The sequence below is a fragment of the Pipistrellus kuhlii genome, unplaced genomic scaffold (assembly GCF_014108245.1).
Source record: "Pipistrellus kuhlii isolate mPipKuh1 unplaced genomic scaffold, mPipKuh1.p scaffold_m20_p_20, whole genome shotgun sequence".
Taxonomy (NCBI): domain Eukaryota; kingdom Metazoa; phylum Chordata; class Mammalia; order Chiroptera; family Vespertilionidae; genus Pipistrellus; species Pipistrellus kuhlii.
Genome location: NW_023425516.1, coordinates 20,326,996 through 20,348,151, shown reverse-complemented (window position 1 = coordinate 20,348,151; position 21,156 = coordinate 20,326,996). Strand labels below are relative to the sequence as shown.

The following is a 21,156-nucleotide window of genomic DNA, read 5'->3' as shown; positions in this document are numbered from 1 at the left end:
GCAGCCGATCAGTGATTCTCTCTCCTCATTGATGTTTTTATCTCTCCATTCCTCCCTGAAATACGTTAAGGGGGGGGGGGGGGGGGGCAAATCCAGCAGGAAAACATAACAATCTCGAATTTTCATAAACATTCAAATATGTTAAATAAAAATTGTCAGAACTAAAAGGAAAAATACATAACTACATAAGGAGATAGGAACCTCTCCCCGCCCTGGCCACGCTACTCCGTGGCCCAGGTTTAGGACAGGGGAGAGAGCGCCTCCTGACCCTGCCCAACCCCTGCCCAGCCCCCTGCCCAGCCCCTTGCCCAGCCCCCTGCTCAGCCCCCTGCCCAGCCCGCTGTCCAGCCCCCTCCAGCCCGCTGCCCAGCCCCCTGCCCAGCCCCCTGCCCAGCCCGCTGCCCAGCCCCCTGCCCAGCCCCCTGCCCAGCTCGCTGCCCAGCCCCCAGCCCAGCCCCCTGCCCAGCCCCCTGCCCAGCCCCCTGTCCAGCCCGCTGCCCAGCCCCCTGCCCAGCCCCCTGCCCAGCCCCCAGCCCAGCCCCCAGCCCAGCCCGCTGCCCAGCCCCCTGCCCAGCCCCCTGTCCAGCCCGCTGCCCAGTCCGCTGCCTCCAAGCCCCACGCTGGTGGGGCGGGGCGGCCTGGGGGGGAGGAGCGCAGTCGACTCCGCCCACATCCGCTCCTCGTTCCTCATTGGCTCCGTGAGCTCGAGGCTCGTGACGCCACCGTGCGAAAGGGGGCGTGGCCCGCCGAGCAGGGGCAGACAAGATGGCGGCTCCCGTGGGGCAGCGGTGCCTGAGGTGGCTGCGTGAGGTCGCGCCCTGGCGGAGCAGGTACCGTGCCGGCGGGGGGCGGCCCGGGCCCAGCGGGGTCGGGAGGGAGGACTCGTGTTTCCTCGCCGGGGGGCTCGCCCTGGGGGCCGCTCCGGGGGCGACGGGGTCCCCCACCCTCACCGCGAGCTCGAGGGCAGGTGCGCCTGCCGCCGCGTGGGGCGGCCCGGGTGTCGTCTGGGTCTTGTCTGAGCGCCCGGCTCTGCCCTCGCCGGCTGGGTGGGCGTGGGGATGAGAAAGAGGGAAAAGAATGGGGATAAGAAAGAGGGAAAAGAGAAGGAAGAAGCCTGAGGGAGGAGCGCGCGCCGCCTGAGGCGAGGCCGGGCGAGAAGAGGCGGGGCGGGCCGGCCGCCTCGGGGGTTCGCGTTCCGGCGTGAGGCGGGGGAGCACCGGACGGGAGGCCCTCGGGCGGCGCTCACTTCGGGTTCTCGTTCCTGGGAGCGACGGGTTTGAGTCCCGTCAGCTCAGCGTAGGAGAGGGAACTGGGGGCTCGTTTACCGTGGCGGCTCCCAACTCCCGTCGGTCCTTAGGGCCGGAGGACAATCCCGGTCTCCTAGGAGGTGGCGAAAGGGGGCCCTGGGGGAGGGAGGGGCTCGCTCGTTTCCACCCAGCGGCTAGCAGAGCCAGGACCCCGACCGGAGCGTATGTTCACATTCTCTCTCCCCCTCTCCCCTCTCTGCTTCTCCCCCTTCCCTCTCTCCCGACCAGAGCATGTGTTCTCATATATTCTCTCTCTCTCTCTCTCTCTCTCTATCTCTCTCTCTCTCTCTCTCTCTCTCTCTCTCCCTCCCTCCCTCCCTCCCTCCCTCCCTCCCTCCCTCTCTCCTTCCCTCCCTCTCTCTCTCTCTCTCTTTCTCTCTCTCTCTCTCTCTCTCTCTCTCTCTCTCTCTCTCTCTCTCTCTCTCTCTCTCCCTCTCTCTCTCTCTGCAAGGACCTCAGGCTGCCCACCGTGGGAGCATTCATTTTTTAAAAAATGTTTTTAAAATATATTTTATTGATATTTTACAGAGAGAAAGAGAGAGGGATAGAGAGCTAGAAACATCGATGAGAGAGAAACATCGATCAGCTGCCTCCTGCACACTTCCCACTGGGGATGTGCCCGCAACCAAGGTACGTGCGTGCCCTTGACCGGAATCGAACCTGGGGCCTTTCAATCCGCAGGCCTATGCTCTATCCATTGAGCCAAACCGGTTTCGGCGCATTCATTATTATTATTATTATTATTCCCCATAGCTCGGGAAAAGTCGGAGTCTCGGAAAATGGCAGTGTGACTCAGGGTCAGCTGCGTGGTGTGGTTTCTGAGAAGGAAGGTGTGAGACGCAGCGCTGTGCTTCCTGCAGGGCTGGTTTGTTTTATAGGCGTGACCAAAGCTTGCTCTGGGACCCGAGGCCCCCGCTCGCCGTCCCTTTGGGAAGTCAAAGACACTGAGTTTGCACTGAGCAGGGAGCACAGCTGTCATGGCCTTGACAGAAAAGCTTCGCTCTACCTTGACTGACCGCGCAGAAGTCGCTCAGGAGCGGCCGCTGCGTTTGGGTGGTAGCTGGTAGGATGCGGACAGGCGGGTCTCTATGGTTTCGGTGTATTTACCAGGTGTGCTGCTTGCGTCAGCCATGAATTCTTTTAAACCGTGTCATGCGTTGGGGAGACTAAAAAGTGACATTCCTAAAATATTTTTTAAATGAGGAAGAGGGTTTACTGATTGTCATAAAAAAAAAAAAGAGGGTGGGAGTCGCCGGACCACCGTAACTCAGTGGTTGAGCGTCAGTCAACCTATGAGCCAGGAGGTCACGGTTCGATTGCTGGTCAGGGCACATGCCAGGATGGCAGCCTCGATCCCCATTGTGGGGTGTGCAGGAGGCAGCCGGCCAAGGATTCTCTCTCGTCATTGATGTTTCTCTCTCTCTCTTCCTCTCCCTTCCTCTCTGAAACCAATAAAAATATATTTTTTTAAGAAGGGGGGTGTGTGGAGTCACACTTTTAGTACCAATGCAAGTACAAAAGACTAGATTTAGGAGCAGTGATTGGGAGGGATAAGGACTTGGGTACAATAAGATGTCTCAGTATTCAAAGATATTACATCTCAAGACAGAAGGCAACTATATTGATACAAAAAACTTAATTAAAGGTAACATTTTCTTGAGTTTTTCAGTAAAGCAGCCTCTGTGAGACACACAATGAAAGCCCTATATGGCAGGGAAGTTTCTCAGTAACCGGGTGATGTGTCACAGGCAATAGAACAAAGAGAAAGCTACATCTAGGGTGAAAACTTGAGGCCATGTTTGATAAAAGAATGGGGTAGATATGTTTTAGAAATAGAGAGTCCCAGTTAAGTCCCTGTCCTGCGGCCAAATCAGACTCAGCAGGTGTAGGCGGGGGCTCTAAGTGCCCGCGATAATTCTCAGGTTCGGGCAAGTAAGGACTGGTGCTTCGGGAGTGGCTGGTTGTGTAAGACTTGCCATCACCGGTATATATTCCACCACTGCCAGCCCTGGCCCGCGGACTATGGGAAGAGTAGGCCTTTCCAGTTGAGTAGGAGAGAAAACACCCAGAAATAATGTGAGACAGACTATGAAATCAGGCTGTCAAGAGGCCCGCCAGTTTGTTTTTTTTAGAACTCCCACAGCTTTAGAACCAGGAGAGATTTAACAGCCTTAGTTAACAATGTAACCACCAGAGGTGATGTTAATACTTTTAGGCCTTGTCCGGGCAGCTCAGTTGGTTAAGGGGAGTGATAGGCAAACTTCGGCTCTGTTGACTAATGAGTTTGCCGACCACTGACCTAGGTTCTCCATTCCAATAATGACAGGCTGTTGTTGTTCCTTGTGATTAAGCCCCTAGCCAGTAGTCAGCAAGCTCATTAGTCAACAGAGCGGCAAACCGTGGCTCGCAAGCCTCAGTTTGCCGACCACTGGGTTAGGGTGTCCTCCTAATGCACCAGAGTTTCGAGTTCAGGGCACGTACAAGAAGCAACCAGTGCATGCATAAATAAGCAGAACAACAAATCAGGGTTTCTCTCTCTTTCTAAAAATCAATGTTAACACTAATGTTTTAAATATTTTATAACTGACAATAAGGGCACAGACCAGTCAGCATGGACACTCGTCAGAGACAGTTGACATGGCCATCCCAGTGTGGGGCAGGTTAATGTAAATTCTTTTACTATATCTATAACAATATATGTAACTTTAATGTGTAGTAGTGTGTAACTAGGTGCCAGGCCTGGGGCCGAGGGGTTTACACAATTGTCTCACTCTGAGGGACAGGCAGAGAAACTGAGGCTTGGAATTAGTAAGAACTTTCCTAAAGTCACACAGCTAACGCATGGCCGACCTGAGATCTGAGCCCCACGATCAGACGGGGTGCTTAATCACAGGGGGGCCCTCGGCCACCTGCTTCCTGAACGGAGGGAGAGACCGCTGGCTGACCTTGCCTGCTCCTCCTCGGGCTTCATCTCATTGCCGAGAGATGGCAGTCCGAACCCTGCATCCATCCAGGTCACAGACAGCTGACAAGTGAATAAATGCATAGACTCTGCTGCTTTCAGTTCGTGAGAAGTGCTAGGAAGGAAATAAAGTTCACCAATAAAGATAAGTAAATAAAGGAGGTAATGGAGGGATTAGAGAGTGCTTGAGAGGGGCAACTCTTGGGCACAGGGTGGTCAGGACAGACCAGACGGAGGGGAAACATCTGAGCAGAGAACTGAATGAGTAAGAAAGGGAGCCACATAGAGGGGCTGTGCCAGGGTCCAGGCTGGGGAGGAGCCTGCAACCGAGTGACGTGCCCTTGACCGGAATCGAACCCAGGACCCTTCAGTCCACAGGTGGATGCTCTACCCACGGAACCACACCAGCGAGGGCTAAGGACATTTTGGTCCATAACCACAGTACAATGGTCAAAACCAGGAAATGAACATGGATGCCGTAATGTTGTTGAATCTATACACTGGATTCAAAATTTGCCAGTTGATCTAATTGTTTTAACTTAAAAAAACAATGTCTAGCCGAGACCGGTTTGGCTCAATGGATAGAGCGTCGGCTTGGGGACTGAAAGGTCCCGGGTTCGATTCCGGCCAAGGGCATGTACCTTGGTTGCGGACGCATCCCCAGTAGGGGGTGGTGCAGGAGGCAGCTGATCAATGACTCTCTCTCTCTCATCGATGTTTCTAGCTCTCTATCTCTCTCCCTTCCTCTCTGTACAAAATCAATAAAATATATTTAAAAAAAAAACCACAAAAAACAATGTCTAATGGTTCGTTTTTTGCTTGATTGTAGCCTCCATCACCGTGGAAACACTGCCCTGAGCCACTTCCCACAGGCCTTCCGGAAGCCGCCCCTCAGAGCCTTCTCGAAAAGTAAGTAGCTGTGAGGGGTGGTGGCGGCCTCTCCGGCTTCCGGCTGCTCATCAGTGATGGGGCCACGTGGCCCCTGTCCCCCAGGGTGTGGTCGGAGGTAAAGCACGTGCCCGCCAGGTGCTCACACGCCTGGCACGTGGTCTCACGGAAGCAGTAGCTGTTGTGATCCTTGTTTTTACCGGCTGCCTGCAGCCTGGTGTGTGGCTGTGCCATTCAGTGCTGGGCGTTTGTTCCCGGTCTTTCCTGCTGTAGGTGGTGCTGTAGTAACAGCTCGGCATCTTCGGGATCTGTTGGTGAAGGTAGGACTGCTGAGTCAGGCTATGTCTTTTACAGTTTGGGATTCTGCCCAGCTGCTCCTCAGAGAGGGTAAACCAGTTTCCTCTCACACAGCAGGACATGCCCGGGGCACATTAGTCCCCCCACACACACTGTGGGCTGGAACTTTTTTCATCTTGAAGCAGCTCTGTGAACCCTTTTTGTGTATTGTCCGTGTTATCTAAATACCCTTTTTATTCATCACACCAAGAGCTGTTTGTAACCGCCCAGTAAGCGAGCCTGGGAGCAGAAGGAGCAGGTTAACGAGAAGAGAAGCGAAAGGCTACGGTGGTTACGGAGGCGCACCTGGCTGCCATTGAATTGGGCTGGTGCGGGAACACGCAGGAGCCCCGGGGAGGATGGAGGAGGGGAACTCCGCATTCAGCTGTGCTTTGAGGAAGTGGAGCAGAGGTCAGAGCGGCGGGCGCTCGCTACTCACTGCTTCCTTTTGGAAGAGTAAGGCAAGCCTTGGAGAGGCCAGAGAGAGAATCTGGGAAATACCCGCCATGCTCAGTGAGGGGAACAGTCAGGCCAGGATGTGGGCTGGTGCAGGGACGATACAAGTTTTCTCATCACCTAATATTCCAGGAAGAGAGAAAAGTGTTCTTGCTTTCTGACAAATGCTTCTTGGTTGTCAGAGGTAGAGTGTTTAAGGGCCCAGCGGGAATCATCAGAGGGTGGAGGAGATTAGTGACCCCTCACCTGCTCACTGAAGAAGGAACAGCAGCAGCTAGCACCACTGGAGGGACAGCGAGGAGGGAGCAGGGCAGGGCGCTCCTTCCCCGGAGTGGGCGGACGAAGGGTGTGCTCTGGTTCTGCCAGGCGACTGGGAAGTCAGCTCCCGAGACTTGGTTTTAATAACTGTTGTATTGATCAGTAATGCGCACACCATAGGATTCTCCCTTTTAGGTGTGCATCTCCGTGTTTGTAGTGTTAGTGTATTTACAGAGTTGTGCAGCTGTCACCACTAATTCTAGAGCATTTTCCCTTCCTCCTTGCCCTCCCATGGAAAACACTCGACCCATAAACTGTCCCTCCTCGTTTCTCCCTCTCCCCCAAGCAATCACTAATCACTTATGGTATGGTTCCTATACTGGATTTCTATAATAATAAAAACCTAATATTCTAATTAGACCAGACAGCCGAACGACTTTCCGGACGTTCTTCTGGATGAAGCCAGGGACAAGCCCCTTGCACAGATTTTGTGTACCAGGCCTCTAGTTTTACATAAATGGAATCACACAATACACAGCTTTCTGTGGCTGGCTTTTACGGAATGTTTCCAGGTTCATGTTGTAGCATTTGTCAATACTTCATGCCTTTTCATTATCAAATAGGGTCCCACTGAAAATGGATCACCACTTCTTGTTTATCCGGTCTCAGTTGGTGGACATTTGGAGTGGTGTTTTCTGGCCTGTTATGAATAAAGCTTCTGTTGAACATTCTTGTCTAAGTTTTTGTGAGATGTATGTTTCACTTTTTTTAGGTACATACCTAAGAGCAGAATCGCTGGGCTAGGTGGTAATTTGATGTTTACCATTTTGAGAAAAATGACAAGCTGGTTTTCAAAGTGGCTGCCTTGTTTTGCACTCCCCCCAGGTGTGTGAGTGTTCAATTTCTCCTCGTCCTTGCCAACGCTTAATATTTTATTATAACCATCCCAGTGGCTGGGAGGCGGCAGCTCCTGTGGTAGGAGTTGCATTTCCCTAATTACTAGTGATGTTTGATTTGTGGGGCTGCTGTGATGGTTACACAGCCAGTGGCTTAAACAATAGAATTCGTTTTTTCGAGGTCTGGGGTAAGGGGCTGCTTCCTTCTGACGGCTGTTCCATGCAGCTTGTCTGGTGGTTTGCAGGCAGTCTGGCTCCCTTAGCTCACAGAAGCCTCATCCCCATCCCTTCCTTCGCCCTTACATGCCTTCTCCCTGTGTGCGTGTCCTTGTCCACTTCCCCCCGTTTATAAGGATCCAGTCATGGGTTAGGCCTCATCATGATGGCTTGATTTAAACTTGAGTTCCTGTGGAGACCCTCTGTCCAAGTAAGGTTCTCTTTGAGCTACTGAGGGTCAGGGGGTCAGTATATGAACTGGGGGAGGGGCACAAAGTTCTTTTTACAATATGTGCTTATTGGCCATTCGTGTATCTTCTTCAAAGATCTGTCTCTTCAAACCCTTTGTACATTTACTTGTTTTTTAAATTATTGTTGACTTGTAAGAGCTTAGGAGGTTTTTACATTTGAGGACAGTAGTGTCCAGTAAGAAGTGTCCAGTGAGAACTGGGTGCATCGTTGAAGTAAGGACAGAGGCCTGGTGAGCAAGGTGCCTGGCTTTCAGGCCCGGACCTGTGGAGACGGGCTGGCAGCCTGGGTTAGTGTCTTGGCCTCTTTGTTGTTTGTGTTTGCTTCCATTCTGTGACTGTGGCGGCCATTGGGCGCATTGTTGTTTCACAGGAAAGATGCTTGTCTCTTGCTAATGGATAGAATCAGGAGTAGTGGCTCAGGCAGCCCTGCCTGTCAGATCCCCTCAGCGTCCACTCCCCTGCCCTGAGGCTGCTGAGATGCACCGCCTTCTCCCGGCCCTGTTGGCACTGGGTTTGCATGACTCCTGTCCCTTTCCCAGGCTCAACGTTGTCGCTGTTGTTGGTTTTTGTTCTTACAGATGCCAGACAAGTGCACACTGCCCCTGCTCGAGCCTTGTTCCGGTTGCGCCCCCTGCCCATTCTGGTTTTGACTGGCGGCGGCGGGTACGCGGGTTACCGGCAGTATGAGAAGTATAGGGAGCAAGAGCTGGAGAAGCTGGGATTGGAGATTCCGCCCAAACTCGCAGGTCCCTGGGAGGTAGGAATGAGGTGGAACGCCTGGTTTCCCATTCACGCTCCGCAGTCCAAACGCTTGAAGAAGTGAGTGTGCTTCCCTGGAGCTCATGTCTCCATGGGCTGCGGCCACATCCGGGGTTCTCTCTCCTGTCCAGACCTGCCTGGGTCCCCCGGGCTCTGGTGGGAATGTCCTGCTGGGGAGCCCCCCGAGCTCCTGCCTTCCATTGGACCGGCATCCTGGCCGTCTCGCCTTCTCAGGCTGAGGATGAGCTAAAACGGTTGGATTTTGGGGATGTGGTTAAGTTCTCACCAGAAACCAGACTGAAATGATCAGATCCTTGGTCCTTGTTGCTCAGATGCTCCCCTCGCTATAGGGCCATGTGGGGGGGTCAGGCTGCAGTGCTGCTGACCCGAGTGTGATGCGTAACGAGCTGCCTCACTCACTGTGCTCCCGTGGCCCGGGACGTCCCTGACTCAGAGCGGATCCTCAGTAAATGCTGAGATTGAATATAAACGTGTCCGTTTAGAAACGGAAAACAAATGAAAAATACACAATGCGATCGGCCTGGGCAGCCTGGGCGGAGGGGGAAGGGAAGACGTGCCGGTGTTGGGAATGGTGCCCGGTGTCCTCTGAGCCACTGCGTCCAGGCCATGTCTGCGAGTCCCAGGTGCTCCTCAGTGTGAACAGGCCGTCACTTTCCGCCTGGGCCTTGGTGTCCTCAACTGGAAACATGGGTCACCGGCTGGCAGGCTCGGTTGAGCAGCATCCTGGCACCCAGAGGTCGCAGGTTCAGCCCCCAGTCAGGGCAGGACGAAGGCAGCCGATGATGTTTCTCACGCCGATGCTTCTCCCCCCTCTCCTCCCCCCCAGCATGTCCTTGAGGACTTTAAAACAGCAGCACAGCAGTTGGTTAGAACAGGACTCCAGCTCTGACAGCTTATCTAGGAATTGTGGGCGTTAACTGCTACGTAGCTCACAGGCCTCCTCTCAGAACCCTCTTCTCCAGGAGAACTCAGCGGGACCGTTTCACTGGGCTCCCCGCGGTCCTGAAACTGCCCTGCAGAGCCCATGTGGCTGCACCCTGGCAGGTGTCTCTCTGTCCTCACGTGTCTGCCGGCATGGGCCGTGGCCTTTGTGGTAACCCACTATCCTCGGCGAAGGGCAGCGGCCGGCTCCCATGCCCTCTGGTCTCCGCAGTGAGCGCTCTTTCCTTGAGAGCATTACAGCGCGCCGAGACCGACCTCGTGACCGCCCTCGCGTGTTACAGCCCGGCTGCCTCTGGCCCAGCACCTGTCAGGCTGACTCGTCCCAGGAAACCCCACTGATTTCAAGAGAGGGGCCCTTTGGGAGAAATTGGCTGTTTTCTCAGCACCCACTTCAGACAGGCAGGACCTGAAAGGTGACTGGAATGAGGGCGGGGTTGGTTAGCTCAGGGGTCAACCAGTGACCTCCTGGTTCATGGGTCAATGCTCAACCACTGAGCCACGCCAGCCAGACTCACTGTTTACTCTTTGTGTCCTTGGTTACAGACGATAGGGCTCTTTGATTCACTGGATGGTTGTAAACTGCTTGGCCTTTACTCTGGACCAGTTAGCCCTGTCGTGGTACTAAGCCTTAATCACCGAGGGGGGCTCTCGGGGATGCCTAGTACTGAGCCTTAGTCACCGGGGGGGGGGGGCCCTCGGGGATGCCTAGTACTGAGCCTTAGTCACCGGGGGGGTGTGTGTCTCGGGGATGCCTAGTACTGAGCCTTAGTCACCGGGGGGGCTCTCAGGGATGCCTAGTACTGAGCCTTAGTCACTGAAGGGGGGCTCTCGGGGATGCCTAGTACTGAGCCTTAGTCACTGAAGGGGGGGTCTCGGGGATGCCTAGTACTGAGCCTTAGTCACCGAGGGGGAGCTCTCGGGGATGCCTAGTACTGAGCCTTAGTCACTGAAGGGGGGCCCTCGGGGATGCCTAGTACTGAGCCTTAGTCACTGAGGGGGGCTCTCGGGGATGCCTAGTACTGAGCCTTAGTCATGGGGGGGGGCCCTCGGGGATGCCTAGTACTGAGCCTCAGTCACGGGGGGGGGGCTCTCAGGGATGCCTAGTACTGAGCCTTAGTCACCGGGGGGGGTCTCGGGGATGCCTAGTACTGAGCCTTAGTCACCGAGGGGGCTCTCGGGGATGCCTAGTACTGAGCCTTAGTCACCGGGGGGGGGTGTCTCGGGGATGCCTAGTACTGAGCCTCAGTCACCGGGGGGGGGCCCTCGGGGATGCCTAGTACTGAGCTTCAGTCACCGGGGGGATGCCTACTCCATGCCGCGTTCTGGGAGCACTCCCCGGCCGGCTGCAGAGCAGGCTCTCCTGACCCTGGTGAGCGCTGGACGGGCTCCTGGAAGCTAAGCACCGGCGTGTGCAGGGCTCCGAGGGGCAGGGCCTCTGGCAGCCCCGTGGGTTACGGACATCCTCCCTGCGGCTCCTCCCTTCTCCACCTCAGAGCCAGCACCTCCTTCCGTCACAGGCTGGCAGGACGGGCACGCGGAGGGTTTTGTAAATTATTATTTTTTAGGGATTCTGGGACCAGTTCCAGTTTGCGTGTCGTTTGAAGGTTCCTTCCCACACCAGCAAACAGTGTCACACCAGCTGGGTGCCCCACAGGCAGCTTGATTCGGACAGATCTGCCCGGAGAGCGCCAGGTTCTGGGGTACAGGCTTCTGCGCCGTTGAGATTTTAGATGCGCCGTCCTCTTGTGCCCGTAAGTCAGCAGGCGGGGCAGAGCCTTCCGAAGCGCCTCCTAAGGAGCGGTGAGGGGTGTGGCCTGTGCCCCTGAAGCTCCTAGGGGAGGCCAGGCATGGTTTCCTGGGAACATCAGGCGATGTGAGGGTGGCATCTGGTGACAAGATCCCTTCGTCTCTGCCGCTGAGTCCTTCCTTGACCTGAGGACAGAGGGGCGTGTGGTGGGGACACTGGCCCGATGGACATGGGGGGCCCTTGGGGAAGAAGCAGCCACACGGCCCTCCTGCAAGCCATGGAGGTGCCTCCAGCCCCGGCCTGCAGCCTGGCCCGCGGAGTGCTGGCTCCTCGGGCCTGTGTCTGCTGTCCACGCTCCGGCAGCTTGTCCCGCTGTCCGTCTGCTTCCGAGCCCACTTGTCCTGGCTCACTGGACTCAGGTTCAGGTCTGACCTTAAGTCTTTCCTCGGTTTGAGTTTATTCCTGCACGTGCACCTTGTTCTCTCTGTCCTGCTGCGGGTCACCTTCCTCGGAGCCACGGAGGGGCTCCTGTGAGCCAGAGGAGCTGCAGGGGGTGACCCGGAGGGGGGTTGGTCCTCACGTGTTGGTGGCCAAGAGGCCTGCGGCCCGCAGAGCCCCCCAGTGGTGAGAGGTGGCACTCCCACCCGCGGGAGTTCAGAGGAAGTGAAGGACCCAGTTGGCCGGAAGGGGCCATTCATTCAGAGTGGGAAGTAAACTCACAAGGGCTTTTGTTTTCCCAGAAATGATGTGTCCGCCATTGTCTGGCGTCAGAGGCGTTTCCCTGCAGGAACGTGGGTGGAGGAGGCGTTTTTTTATGACTTTCTGAACACCATCCCCTGAGGGCTTTGAGCGTCATAATGAACTCTGGGAGCTGGTGTGGAGCCACCTGATTGGTCATTTCACCAGGAAGCGTGCTGGTGCCTCCACTCAGCGAGTGAGGGCCCGGCCTGTCCACCCACTGGCTCATGCTGGTCTGGGTGGGCCCCCGGGGTGCTGGAGGCTCCCAGGACCTTCTGCCAGGACTCTGTGCCGGCCTCTCTGTGCCTTAGCTCCTTGTCTCCTCGCACGTGGAGTTTGCTTGGAGTGCTGAGGTGAGAAGGGGCCTGCCACCTCAGCAGGCTCACAGAATGCTGGAGCCCTCTGCTCCTGCTGGTGCGGGGTGCCCAGGACACCCCGAGACAGGAGCCTCCCTGCTCTCCACCGGGCAGCCGGTCTCCAGGGTGCCGTGGAGAAGGTGCTGGGTCCCCTGAGGACGGGTGTGGGCTGTCTGGCGCCTCTCCTGTCCCGGAACCACAGCTGGGCTTGGTTTGTTCAGGAGCCGGGGCCAGAAGGCGCCTCTGGCGGTGTGGCCAGCGGGTGGCGTGCTGCCCACATGGCCGCCGGCACACAGCAGCCGGGCTCCTGAGTCCTGCCTCTCGGTGTCCAAGGGTCTTCCTGGCAGCCCCTCCCCGGTTGGATATGTTCAGGGCGTCATCCCATCCATGTTGACTGGGCGGCCTGCGGATGTGGCTGCACTGGCCCCACATGGGGTAGAGAGCAGGTCTAATGCTGTGTACACCTGAAACTAATCTAAACTATGGTGCCTGTTAACTGTGATGGGAAAATAAAATAAGGCTGGACCCGAACCCCCACGTGTTCTCCATCTGAGCGCTCCGCCGGCACACCTGGCCCGCAGGGCTTGTTAGCCGGTCCACGCCCTCGGCCACCCACCTTGAACTGGAGGAGAGGGAGCGGGTGGGGCAGCCTGTGTCTTCAGGATGGGTGTGGGGAGGAGCGGATACCTCTGTTTCACTTTCTCACGTGGAGGGCTAGACAAGTCTACTTGGTCCAGAGAAGCACAGGCACCTGAAGGTCCAGAGGGGGGCAGGGGGCAGGGAGGCAGCTGCCCTGACGATCCACAGGGTGCCGTCTCCTCTTCCCCTTAAAGGGCCCCTGGCAGGCGGGGCCGGGCGGGGGCGGAGCCCAGCTCCGGTGTCTGGTGTCCGCCCTTCTGTCCCCGCCTGAGTGGCTGGAGGCTGAGCCCCGCTCACCAGCCCAGGCTCTGGTGGCGGAGCAGCGTCTCCCCAGCGGGGCGCCCGGAAGCGGCGGAAAGGACCACCTGCCGGTGAGTGAGCTGGGCTCCCCCCACCCCACCCCCCAGGCTGGGAGGCCACCAGCCCCCGTGGTTCTGGGCCCCTTTAGGGCTTGGAGCCTGAGGCCTGGGGGCCCAAGGAGCCCACCCCACAGTCCCACCAAGGGGTGGGCTTGCCGGCCGCATGGCAGCCCTGGGCCGGCTGGGTGAGCTCACTTCCTCCGCACCCCTGGCTTCCCGGAGCCTTGGTGCCGGGAAGGGGAAGTGCCTCCCGCGCTGAGAGCCCGACTGCTTCCTCGTGCCCCAGAGGCCTGGGCGGGCGTGGGGGGCCGCACTGTCCTCAGCGGGACCTGGCGGGGTCAGTACTTGCCGTCCACCCCCGCCCCCGGACTGCCCGCGAGGAGGGCCTTCCTTTGGGAGCCCTGTCCCACCTCCGCTGCCCTGGGCCATCTCTGCTTCCGCTTCTCTCGCCCAGGCCCCTCCCAGACGGCCACCCACACCCCACATCCCGGGGAGACCCATGCCACTACTTCTTCGTGCAGCTCTGCCCGTTTCTAGCCGGGAACAGCTGCCCGCCTCACCCAGGGAGCTGGGGGGAGCGGCTGTGCCCTCTGGGGGGGGCACAAAGTCAGGCCAGTGCACACGGTTCGGGGCCTGGGGTCCTGCTGAGGCTTCGAGGGGTGCCAGGGAGATTCCCACTCGAGGTGCAGGAGCGGATTCGGGTCTCCGGCTGTTGGGCCCGGTGTGTGGTTCGCAGGGAGAACCTCTGAGGGTGCCAGTCCTGAGCCCTCGCAGCTCCCGGCCTCCCTGAGACTCAGACTGAGTCTGCCTGGGCCTGGGAGCCGGCGCCCCACGCCCACACCCACCCACAGAGCTGGTCGCTGGCCTGGGTCAGTCCGTCCTGCGTGAGGTGGTGTCCATCCCACTGAGGGGACAGCCCCTTCGCCGGGTTGGTGAGGTCGATGGGGACACTGCAGCACTGCTCAGTGTGAACCCCAGGACAGCATGTCCCGGCAAAGATGTCGGCCCCCTGGCCTGCGGCCCCGGCCAGTGCCCTCCCTGCTCCGAGCACGGCCGGGAGGGCAGAGGCGGGCAGGCGTCCCCGTGGGCCGTGGGCCCTCTCTTCCTCCTCACAGGCGGCCTCAGCCCTGTCCCTTCCACTCCCAGTGGAGGACACCTCTGTCCCCCTGTAGGAGGGGAGGGCTGGGGACCATGAAATCCCAGCAGGAGCCTCCGCTCGGAGGACAAAGAGAAGCAGCTGTCTGTGGGCTGACTGCCCTTCTGACATGACCGCACGCTGCGTGGCCACCACGGCCGTGAGCACCACAGGGGCCGGCTGGGCCCCCTCCCCTCCCACAGGCCCCACTGGCCCCCGAGGATCCGAGCGTCCTAGTCTCTAGAGGCAGGAGAGAGCCCGTCCTGGAAGCCCAGCACCAGACTTAGCCCGACCGCCATCAGCCTCTGGGCTGTGCCTGGGGAGCACTATGGCCGAGGCCTGGCGGACGGGGAGGGTGGGGTATGCTCAGCTTTGGGTGGTGTGGTTGAGGCGACCTGACCATCTAGCTGGAGATCACAGCCTGAAGCAGGGGTGTCCATGGGGGTGAGGCCTGGGGAGGGGTCTGGGTGGGCCGGGCTTGGCTGTCCCCTCGGTCAAGGCAGACTCCACGCTCATGTCCAGACGGCAGGCAGCCTGGTCCTGGCCCCCAGGGCCCTGCACACCTGGCAGGTGCCGAGCTGGCCTTGTCCTCTGGCTGAGGTGGGTTTGCTGGGTGTCATGGTCCCGCTTGTATGATAGAGCGTGTTGAGTTGGGGCCTCCGTCAGGGTCAGTGTGTTGGCCATGTGGGGTCCTGGGTGGGCAGGTCCTCTGCCTTCAGAGCTGCTCTGGAGCGCGCTGCCCGGCCCTGCCCCGGCCCGGCCCCCGCCCCCGCCGGCCTGCAGCTGGGCATCCTCCCGGGGCCTTGACTTCAGGGCTGAGCAGCAGCCACCTGGAACGTTTGCTCTCTTCCTGCTCTCTGAGGCTGCGGACGGGCTTGGAGGAGGCCCTGTCCTCCCCTCGCCTAGCGGCCGGCCAGAGTGCTGTCCTTGTTCCCATACCCATGGGGAGGGCAGAGGTGGGCAGAGATGAGCTCAGTCCTGGCCCGGTCCCAGCTCCATGCCCGTCTTCTTGATGTCACCTGGGTGCCCCCACTATGGGGGTCCCCGGAGGCAGAGCCAGGGCTGGTCAGATGCCCAGGGTCTCACCAGGCCCACCTCTCCCCCTCCCCTCCCTCATTCCTCAGATGCTCCTTTGTCACCTGAATGGAAAATGGGTCAGGTCCTGGCAAGGGAGGAGCCTACCGGGCGCAGCCTGGGCGGCTGGGCGCCTGCCTGGAGCGCGGGGCTCAGATTCCCTCAGATTCCCGCTCCTGCTCCCTCCCGAGCCCAGGGGGGCGGTCCCCACGCTGCGGAGGGTCACTGGGCGGGCTGGTGGCGGAGCTCAGGGCCGGTGCTGCAGGCCCAGCAGGTGTGTGACCAGAGCCTGTCTTTGCAATAGTCCCTGCTCCGCCCAGTGGTCTCCGAGCCGAGGGCCGAGGAAGCGGCCCACCAGCCACCGTCGAGCAGTGACAGCCCCGCTCCTGGGGGGAAGGGCGGAAGGAGGAGGAACAAAGGCGCCCGGGCTGGCGCCGCCTCCCTGCCCGCCCACCATGTGTCAGTCAGAGGCGAGGCGAGGGCCGGAGCTCAGCTCGGCGAAATGGTGAGATGCTGCCCACGGCCTCCTAACCCTGCTGTTCCCCGCCACGACCTCCACAAGGTCAGAGTTCATGTCCAGCGGCCCCGAAGTGGAGGTGGCGGCAGGGACCCCGGGACTCCCCCGCGGTTGGAGGGGCCCGGCCTTGGGGGCCTCAGTCGGAGAGCCCGCTTCAGGTACTGGGAAGGCGGAGCGGGCTGGTGGCCCAGTGTCCGCGCTGCTCCTACACTCTGCACCCCACCCGGGCCCCCCACCCCGTTCGGGGCAGCCCTTCCAGGATTGGTCCCGTGCTGCTGCAGTGAGCGGGCGGGCGGGGGCAGGGGCGGGAGCGGGGATTTTTCTGGCATTGCTTGGCCCCCACCACCAGCCAGACCCTTTTAAAAAGCTGGGGGGAGGGGGAGTCCGCGGAGCCATGGCTGCGGCAGTGCCATCGCTCACCGGAGCCTGGCCCTCGGCCCTCGGCTGTGTTCTCCGAGTTGGCTGCTTTCAGTATCGCTGAGCTGCCTTCCTTTGTTCCTTGGTTTGGTCAACAAGGGGGGGCAGAGGACACAGCTCCTCTGGGGGTGCCTGGGCTCAGATGGGGGACTTAGATCATCCAGTTGAAGGCAGTCTGTTTGCAGGTGAGGAGACTGAGGCCTGGGGACGTGTCAGAGGGGGGCAGTGTGGCCTCCTGCCTGGGGCTTCGGCACCGAGGGGGCGCGGGCCTCCCTGATGGGCCTCGGGGAGCCCGGGTTCTGGGAAGAGGCTGCACCTGAGCTGAGCCGGCTGGGCTGCGCTGGGCTCGGCCAGGGGTGTGGCAGATCCCCCGGCAGTTTGGTGTGCGGATGGGTTTTGGAGAAGCTGATGGGTGGAGCTGGGGGTGTTTTCCTCTGTGATCTTGTCAGACCCATCCCTTACCTCTCAGAGGAGGAAGTAAGAGGCCTGGAGCCATCATCGTTCTCTGGGCGGTAGCAGTAGCTCCCCCCACAATGCCGAGGGGCGCTGGGAGATCAGACTGCCTGCTGGTGCCCCTGGAGGGTGGGGGCTGGGTGGTGCTTAGCCCTCAAAGGGCTCCCAGGGCCTGTCCCGTGTTCAGAAGGCGCTTCTCCAGAGACGGTGCCAACAGACACCTGTCCTCCCAGCCGCTGGCAGGTGTGAAGGGCTGGGCTTGAGCTGCCAACCAGAGGCGGCCAAGCCACCGGCTCAGAATGGCGTTGGGATGCTGGCACAGCAGGTGCTGCCGGCCTTCCTCGAGGCAAGCTTGCTGAGGGTGGGTGGGGCTCCTAGTCCCTCCCCAACCCCGGCTGCTGACCCATCGCGTGGCCATTGCCCGCAGGTTGCACTTCCCCCAGCTGGCCCTGCGACGGAGGCTGGGACAGCTGAGCTGCATGTCCAGACCCGCGCTGAAACTGCGCTCCTGGCCCCTGGCGGTCCTCTACTACCTCCTGCCCTTCGGTGCCCTCAGGCCGCTCAGCCGGGTGGGATGGAGGCCCGTGAGCAGGGTGAGTGTGCAGGCTGCTGGCGGGCCGAGGAGGCCCTTGTCACTGAAGGGTCTGGCTGTGGGGTTGAGCCTGCCAGGCGGGTGCTGAAGGGTGGTCCTGCTGACAGGTGACTGAGGGCCGGCTCTGCCTGCATTTGCACCATTTGGGACTCTGCTTCTAAAAGGAACCGTGATGGGCACTCAGAAAATGGTGTGGGTCTGACTTCCTTGTTCCAGGAGTGAGCATAGAGGTAGCTTTGAGAAGAATCTAAGTTATTGCTGGATGCCTGTGTGGGGAGGACATGGGAGCCTGGGGCTGTTCCCTAAAGGGCAGGCGGGTCCCAAGGAGGAGACCCTGCTCCTGGCCCTTGGACGGCCCAGGTGAGGTATCACGAGGCTTGAAAGCTAGGAGCTCTGGACATTAGACCCGAGGTCACATGGCAGCTGGGCGGAGTTCTGGGAGCCAGGCATTCAGCACCTGGAGGCGGTTAGGTTGGAATGAAATTGCTTTTGCCTTGGGGGCTTGGTTCTGCTCATGTAACAGCCACCAATTAGCAATCCCTGATGTCAGCGGCACCTAGGTCACCTGGCCCTGAGAGGCTGGTTCCCTTGTCCCACCTGGGAGGAGCCCCAGGGGCCACCAGCAGGGCGTGTCCAGGACTTGGCGAGTGACACTGAGTCCCTGACCTTGGAGGGGTGCATGTCGTTAGGACAGGGCGATCACTGGGCTACAGGGCCTCCTGCCACAGCCTGTCTGTGACGGTGTCAGATCCATGTAGCCCCCTCCCCCTTCAAGAAACAAGACGGCTGGCAGGCTCTCCCGGGGGCTAGGATGGCTGCTGTTGGGTTTGCGGGAAATGACGAACACCTGAGTTTTAAGTCCCGGTGTCGGTCTGGGCCAGGATTAGTCCGTGAGACCACTTTGCAAGCTCAGTCTGGTTCCTAGTGAGAAACCACATCACAAAGCCAGTGTGGGGTGCCCAAGGCCTCTGGAAGGGGGCAGAATCTAAGTTCATTGCTGGATGCCAGAGGGCGGTCCAGGAAGGCTGGAGCCTGTGGGTCCCTTGGAGGGGGGCAGTGGGCTCAGGGTGGCCACCCACCCCCCACCTGTGGCCCGCAGGTGGCGTTGTACAAGTCGGTGCCCACGCGCTTGCTGTCGCGGGCCTGGGGTCGCCTTAACCAGGTGGAGCTGCCACACTGGCTGCGCAGGCCGGTCTACAGCCTGTACATCTGGACCTTCGGGGTGAACATGAAGGAGGCGGCCGTGGAGGACCTGCACCACTACCGCAACCTCAGCGAGTTCTTCCGGCGCAAGCTGAAGCCGCAGGCCCGGCCCGTGTGCGGCCTGCACAGCGTGGTGAGGCCTGGTCCTGCCCTCACTCCGCCCCCAGCCCCAGCAGCCTCCCCGGGGGGCGCTCTTGCCCTGTGTCCCCTCCCACTCCTGGCACTAAGACCTCCTTCCTGCCCTTCCAGATCAGCCCGTCAGATGGGAAGATCATCAACTTCGGGCAGGTGAAGAACTCGGAGGTGGAGCAGGTGAAGGGCGTCACCTACTCGCTGGAGGCCTTCCTGGGCCCTCGAACCTCCGTGGAGGACCTGCCCTTCCCACCAGGTGGGTCCTGGCGGGCTGCCCTGTTGCAGTGTGGCTGGCCAGAGGTCAGAGGGTGAAGGTTGGGAAGGAGAAACGGGAAGGCTGTAGGAATTGATAGCCCCTGGGCCTCCTTGGAGCCTGTGTCCCGATGGGTGCCGTCTGATAACCGTGTCCCCCCGACAGCCGCCTCCCACTCCTTCCGGAGCCAGCTGGTCACCCGAGAAGGGAACGAGCTCTACCACTGCGTCATCTACCTGGCCCCCGGGGACTACCACTGCTTCCACTCGCCCACCGACTGGACCGTGTCCCACCGGCGCCACTTCCCAGGTAGGCCAGGCCGCACGCCCAGAGCTGCCTCTGGGAGCCCCACACGCCTGGGGGCTGGGCCTCCCGCCGGGCGGAGCAGCAGTGTCCCGCTGTCCGTCGCAGGCTCCCTGATGTCTGTGAACCCCGGCATGGCCCGCTGGATCAAAGAGCTCTTCTGCCACAACGAGCGGGTGGTCCTGACCGGGGACTGGAAACACGGCTTCTTCTCGCTGACAGCCGTGGGGGCCACCAACGTGGGCTCCATCCGCATCTACTTTGACCGGGTAAGCAGACCCCAGGCAGCCAGATCTGCCAGCACCAGAGGGAGAGCCTTCTTGGTGCCAGTTTGTGACTGCTCTGCCCCCTCGGGTGCCAGTCTGGCACCTTCATTCGTGCTGGAGAGCAGTCGGGTCTGACCCCTCAGTGGCCTGCCTAGTTCGGAGCGGCGTCGGGCACTGGCTGGTCAGACCCCGGCCCCTGGGCCGAGCTGCTGGTCCCGCCTCCCTTTGTAAGCATTGGGGGGGGGGGGGGGGGACGGCCACAGGCTGTGCTGAAGGTGCAGGGAGCCGTCTCCACATGCCCTGCTCTGCTCCCCCAGGACCTGCACACCAACAGCCCGCGGTACAGCAAGGGCTCCTACAACGACTTCAGCTTCGTGACCCAGGCCAACAGGGAGGGCATCCCCATGCGCAAGGGCGAGCACCTGGGCGAGTTCAACCTGGGCTCCACCATCGTGCTCATCTTCGAGGCCCCCAAGGACTTCGACTTCAAGCTGAAAGCGGGACAGAAAATCCGGTTTGGGGAGGCCCTGGGCTCCCTCTAGGGCCTCTCCCAGCCGCCGCCGCTGAGGGACCTAAACAGAAATGGGCGAGTTTTTGAGGGGAACCTCCTCAGCTGTCTGGAGGGGACTCTCAGGACCAGGGGTCTGACCAGGCAGGACCTGGGTGACTTCTGCTCCTGCTGTCCCAGAGGAGTGGGCGAGGCCAGAGCCGGTAATGCCCAAGACATCCGTCATCCCCTCTGCTCACCCTAAAGAGAAAGTAAGTGTGGGGCTGGTCAGATTCCCTTCCCGAGAAGTTTAACCCCATTTGCATAAACCAGAGCCCTGCCTCCTGGCTGAGCGTCCTCTGGTCTCGGTTTGTTAAGAGGGTAAGTGGCACTGCACCTTTTCGCTGCTCCTCCCATCACTACTTTTGGCCTCCCCTCCCGACAGGTGCCTCCTGGCACTGACTGGGCCCGCCTGCCCCGCGCAGGACCACCAGCCTGTAACGTAACTCCTTTGTTTCCAAACACGGCCCCCCTGCTCACCGGGAGGCCTTCTTCACACTGGGGGCGACTCAGCCAGGTTTGACGAGACAAGGAGCTTTGCAGACCTGTCGAGGCCGGTTCCTGAACCCCGACTCTGTCCCCCGTGAATGGGGCAGGCAGGTAGTCATGGCCACACGGGCTAGGGGAGAACTGGGTCTCTCTCCCCAAGATCCAGCCCTCCATAAGTAGGGGAAGTTGCTGCTGTTGGTTCGGGGGCGTATGCGGGAGGCAGAGGAGCCCTGGTGCACTGGGTGGAAGGCAGGGCCGGTGCCTAGAAACCCTGTCCCAAGGGTGGGCATGCGTCCTTGGGGAGCCACCGAGATGGCCCAGGGTTCCCGGCTCCTGGGGACTCCGCATTTCTCCTGCAGGAGAAGCCATTTGAACTTTTCAACTGTATCAGTAGCACAGTATTTTTGTATGAAAAGTGGGAGACTTCTGAACAGTGATTCATGTAATTGCAACATTTTGAAATAATTAAAACAACTCATTTTAACTTCACATTCTGTTCCTGGAGGCGGGCTGAGGCCTCCCTGGGCATGGGCTCAGCACAGTGCCCGCCGTAGGGCCTGGACACGGGCAATGCAGGCGCGGACGGGCTGACGCCGGGCCTGGAGCTCCACGGCCAGCTGCTGGGCCTGCAGCTCCACCTGCGG

At 59.8% G+C, this 21,156-nt stretch overlaps 2 protein-coding genes across 7 annotated transcripts in view; one reads left to right on the top strand and one right to left on the bottom strand.

The window, feature by feature from the left end:
* Positions 1–764: 764 nt before the first annotated feature.
* Positions 765–20,983, top strand: PISD (phosphatidylserine decarboxylase). Of its 6 annotated transcripts, XM_036448807.2 has the most exons (9): positions 5,099–5,178; positions 8,149–8,327; positions 15,645–15,845; positions 17,155–17,320; positions 18,419–18,655; positions 18,772–18,910; positions 19,073–19,216; positions 19,319–19,479; positions 19,794–20,983. In XM_036448807.2, the coding sequence occupies exons 2-9, from the start codon at positions 8,254–8,256 to the stop codon at positions 20,016–20,018; spliced, it is 1,347 nt and encodes a 448-aa protein (XP_036304700.1). In that variant the 5' UTR covers positions 5,099–5,178; positions 8,149–8,253; the 3' UTR covers positions 20,019–20,983. The 6 variants fall into 6 exon arrangements, with proteins under 6 accessions (XP_036304701.1, XP_036304700.1, XP_036304702.1 ...); XM_036448808.2 differs by lacking the exons at positions 15,645–15,845; positions 17,155–17,320 and adding an exon at positions 765–830; XM_036448809.2 differs by lacking the exon at positions 15,645–15,845.
* The window catches only part of SFI1 (SFI1 centrin binding protein), a 29,347-nt gene continuing 29,130 nt past the window's right edge, over positions 20,940–21,156 (bottom strand). Inside the window, exon 32 of the mRNA XM_036449732.2 lies at positions 20,940–21,150. Coding sequence (XP_036305625.1) covers positions 21,046–21,150 — 105 coding nt within the window. The 3' untranslated portion in view covers positions 20,940–21,045. The remainder of the gene's footprint in view (positions 21,151–21,156) is intronic.

Bases quoted from the DNA above. Each gene is read 5' to 3' on its own strand.
- PISD (XM_036448807.2), top strand. From the start codon at position 8,254: ATGAGAAGTATAGGGAGCAAGAGCTGGAGAAGCTGGGATTGGAGATTC. The intron at 17,321-18,418 runs GTGAGTGTGCAG...TGTGGCCCGCAG, and splicing joins GATGGAGGCCCGTGAGCAGG to GTGGCGTTGTACAAGTCGGT. The intron at 18,911-19,072 runs GTGGGTCCTGGC...TCCCCCCGACAG, and splicing joins GGACCTGCCCTTCCCACCAG to CCGCCTCCCACTCCTTCCGG.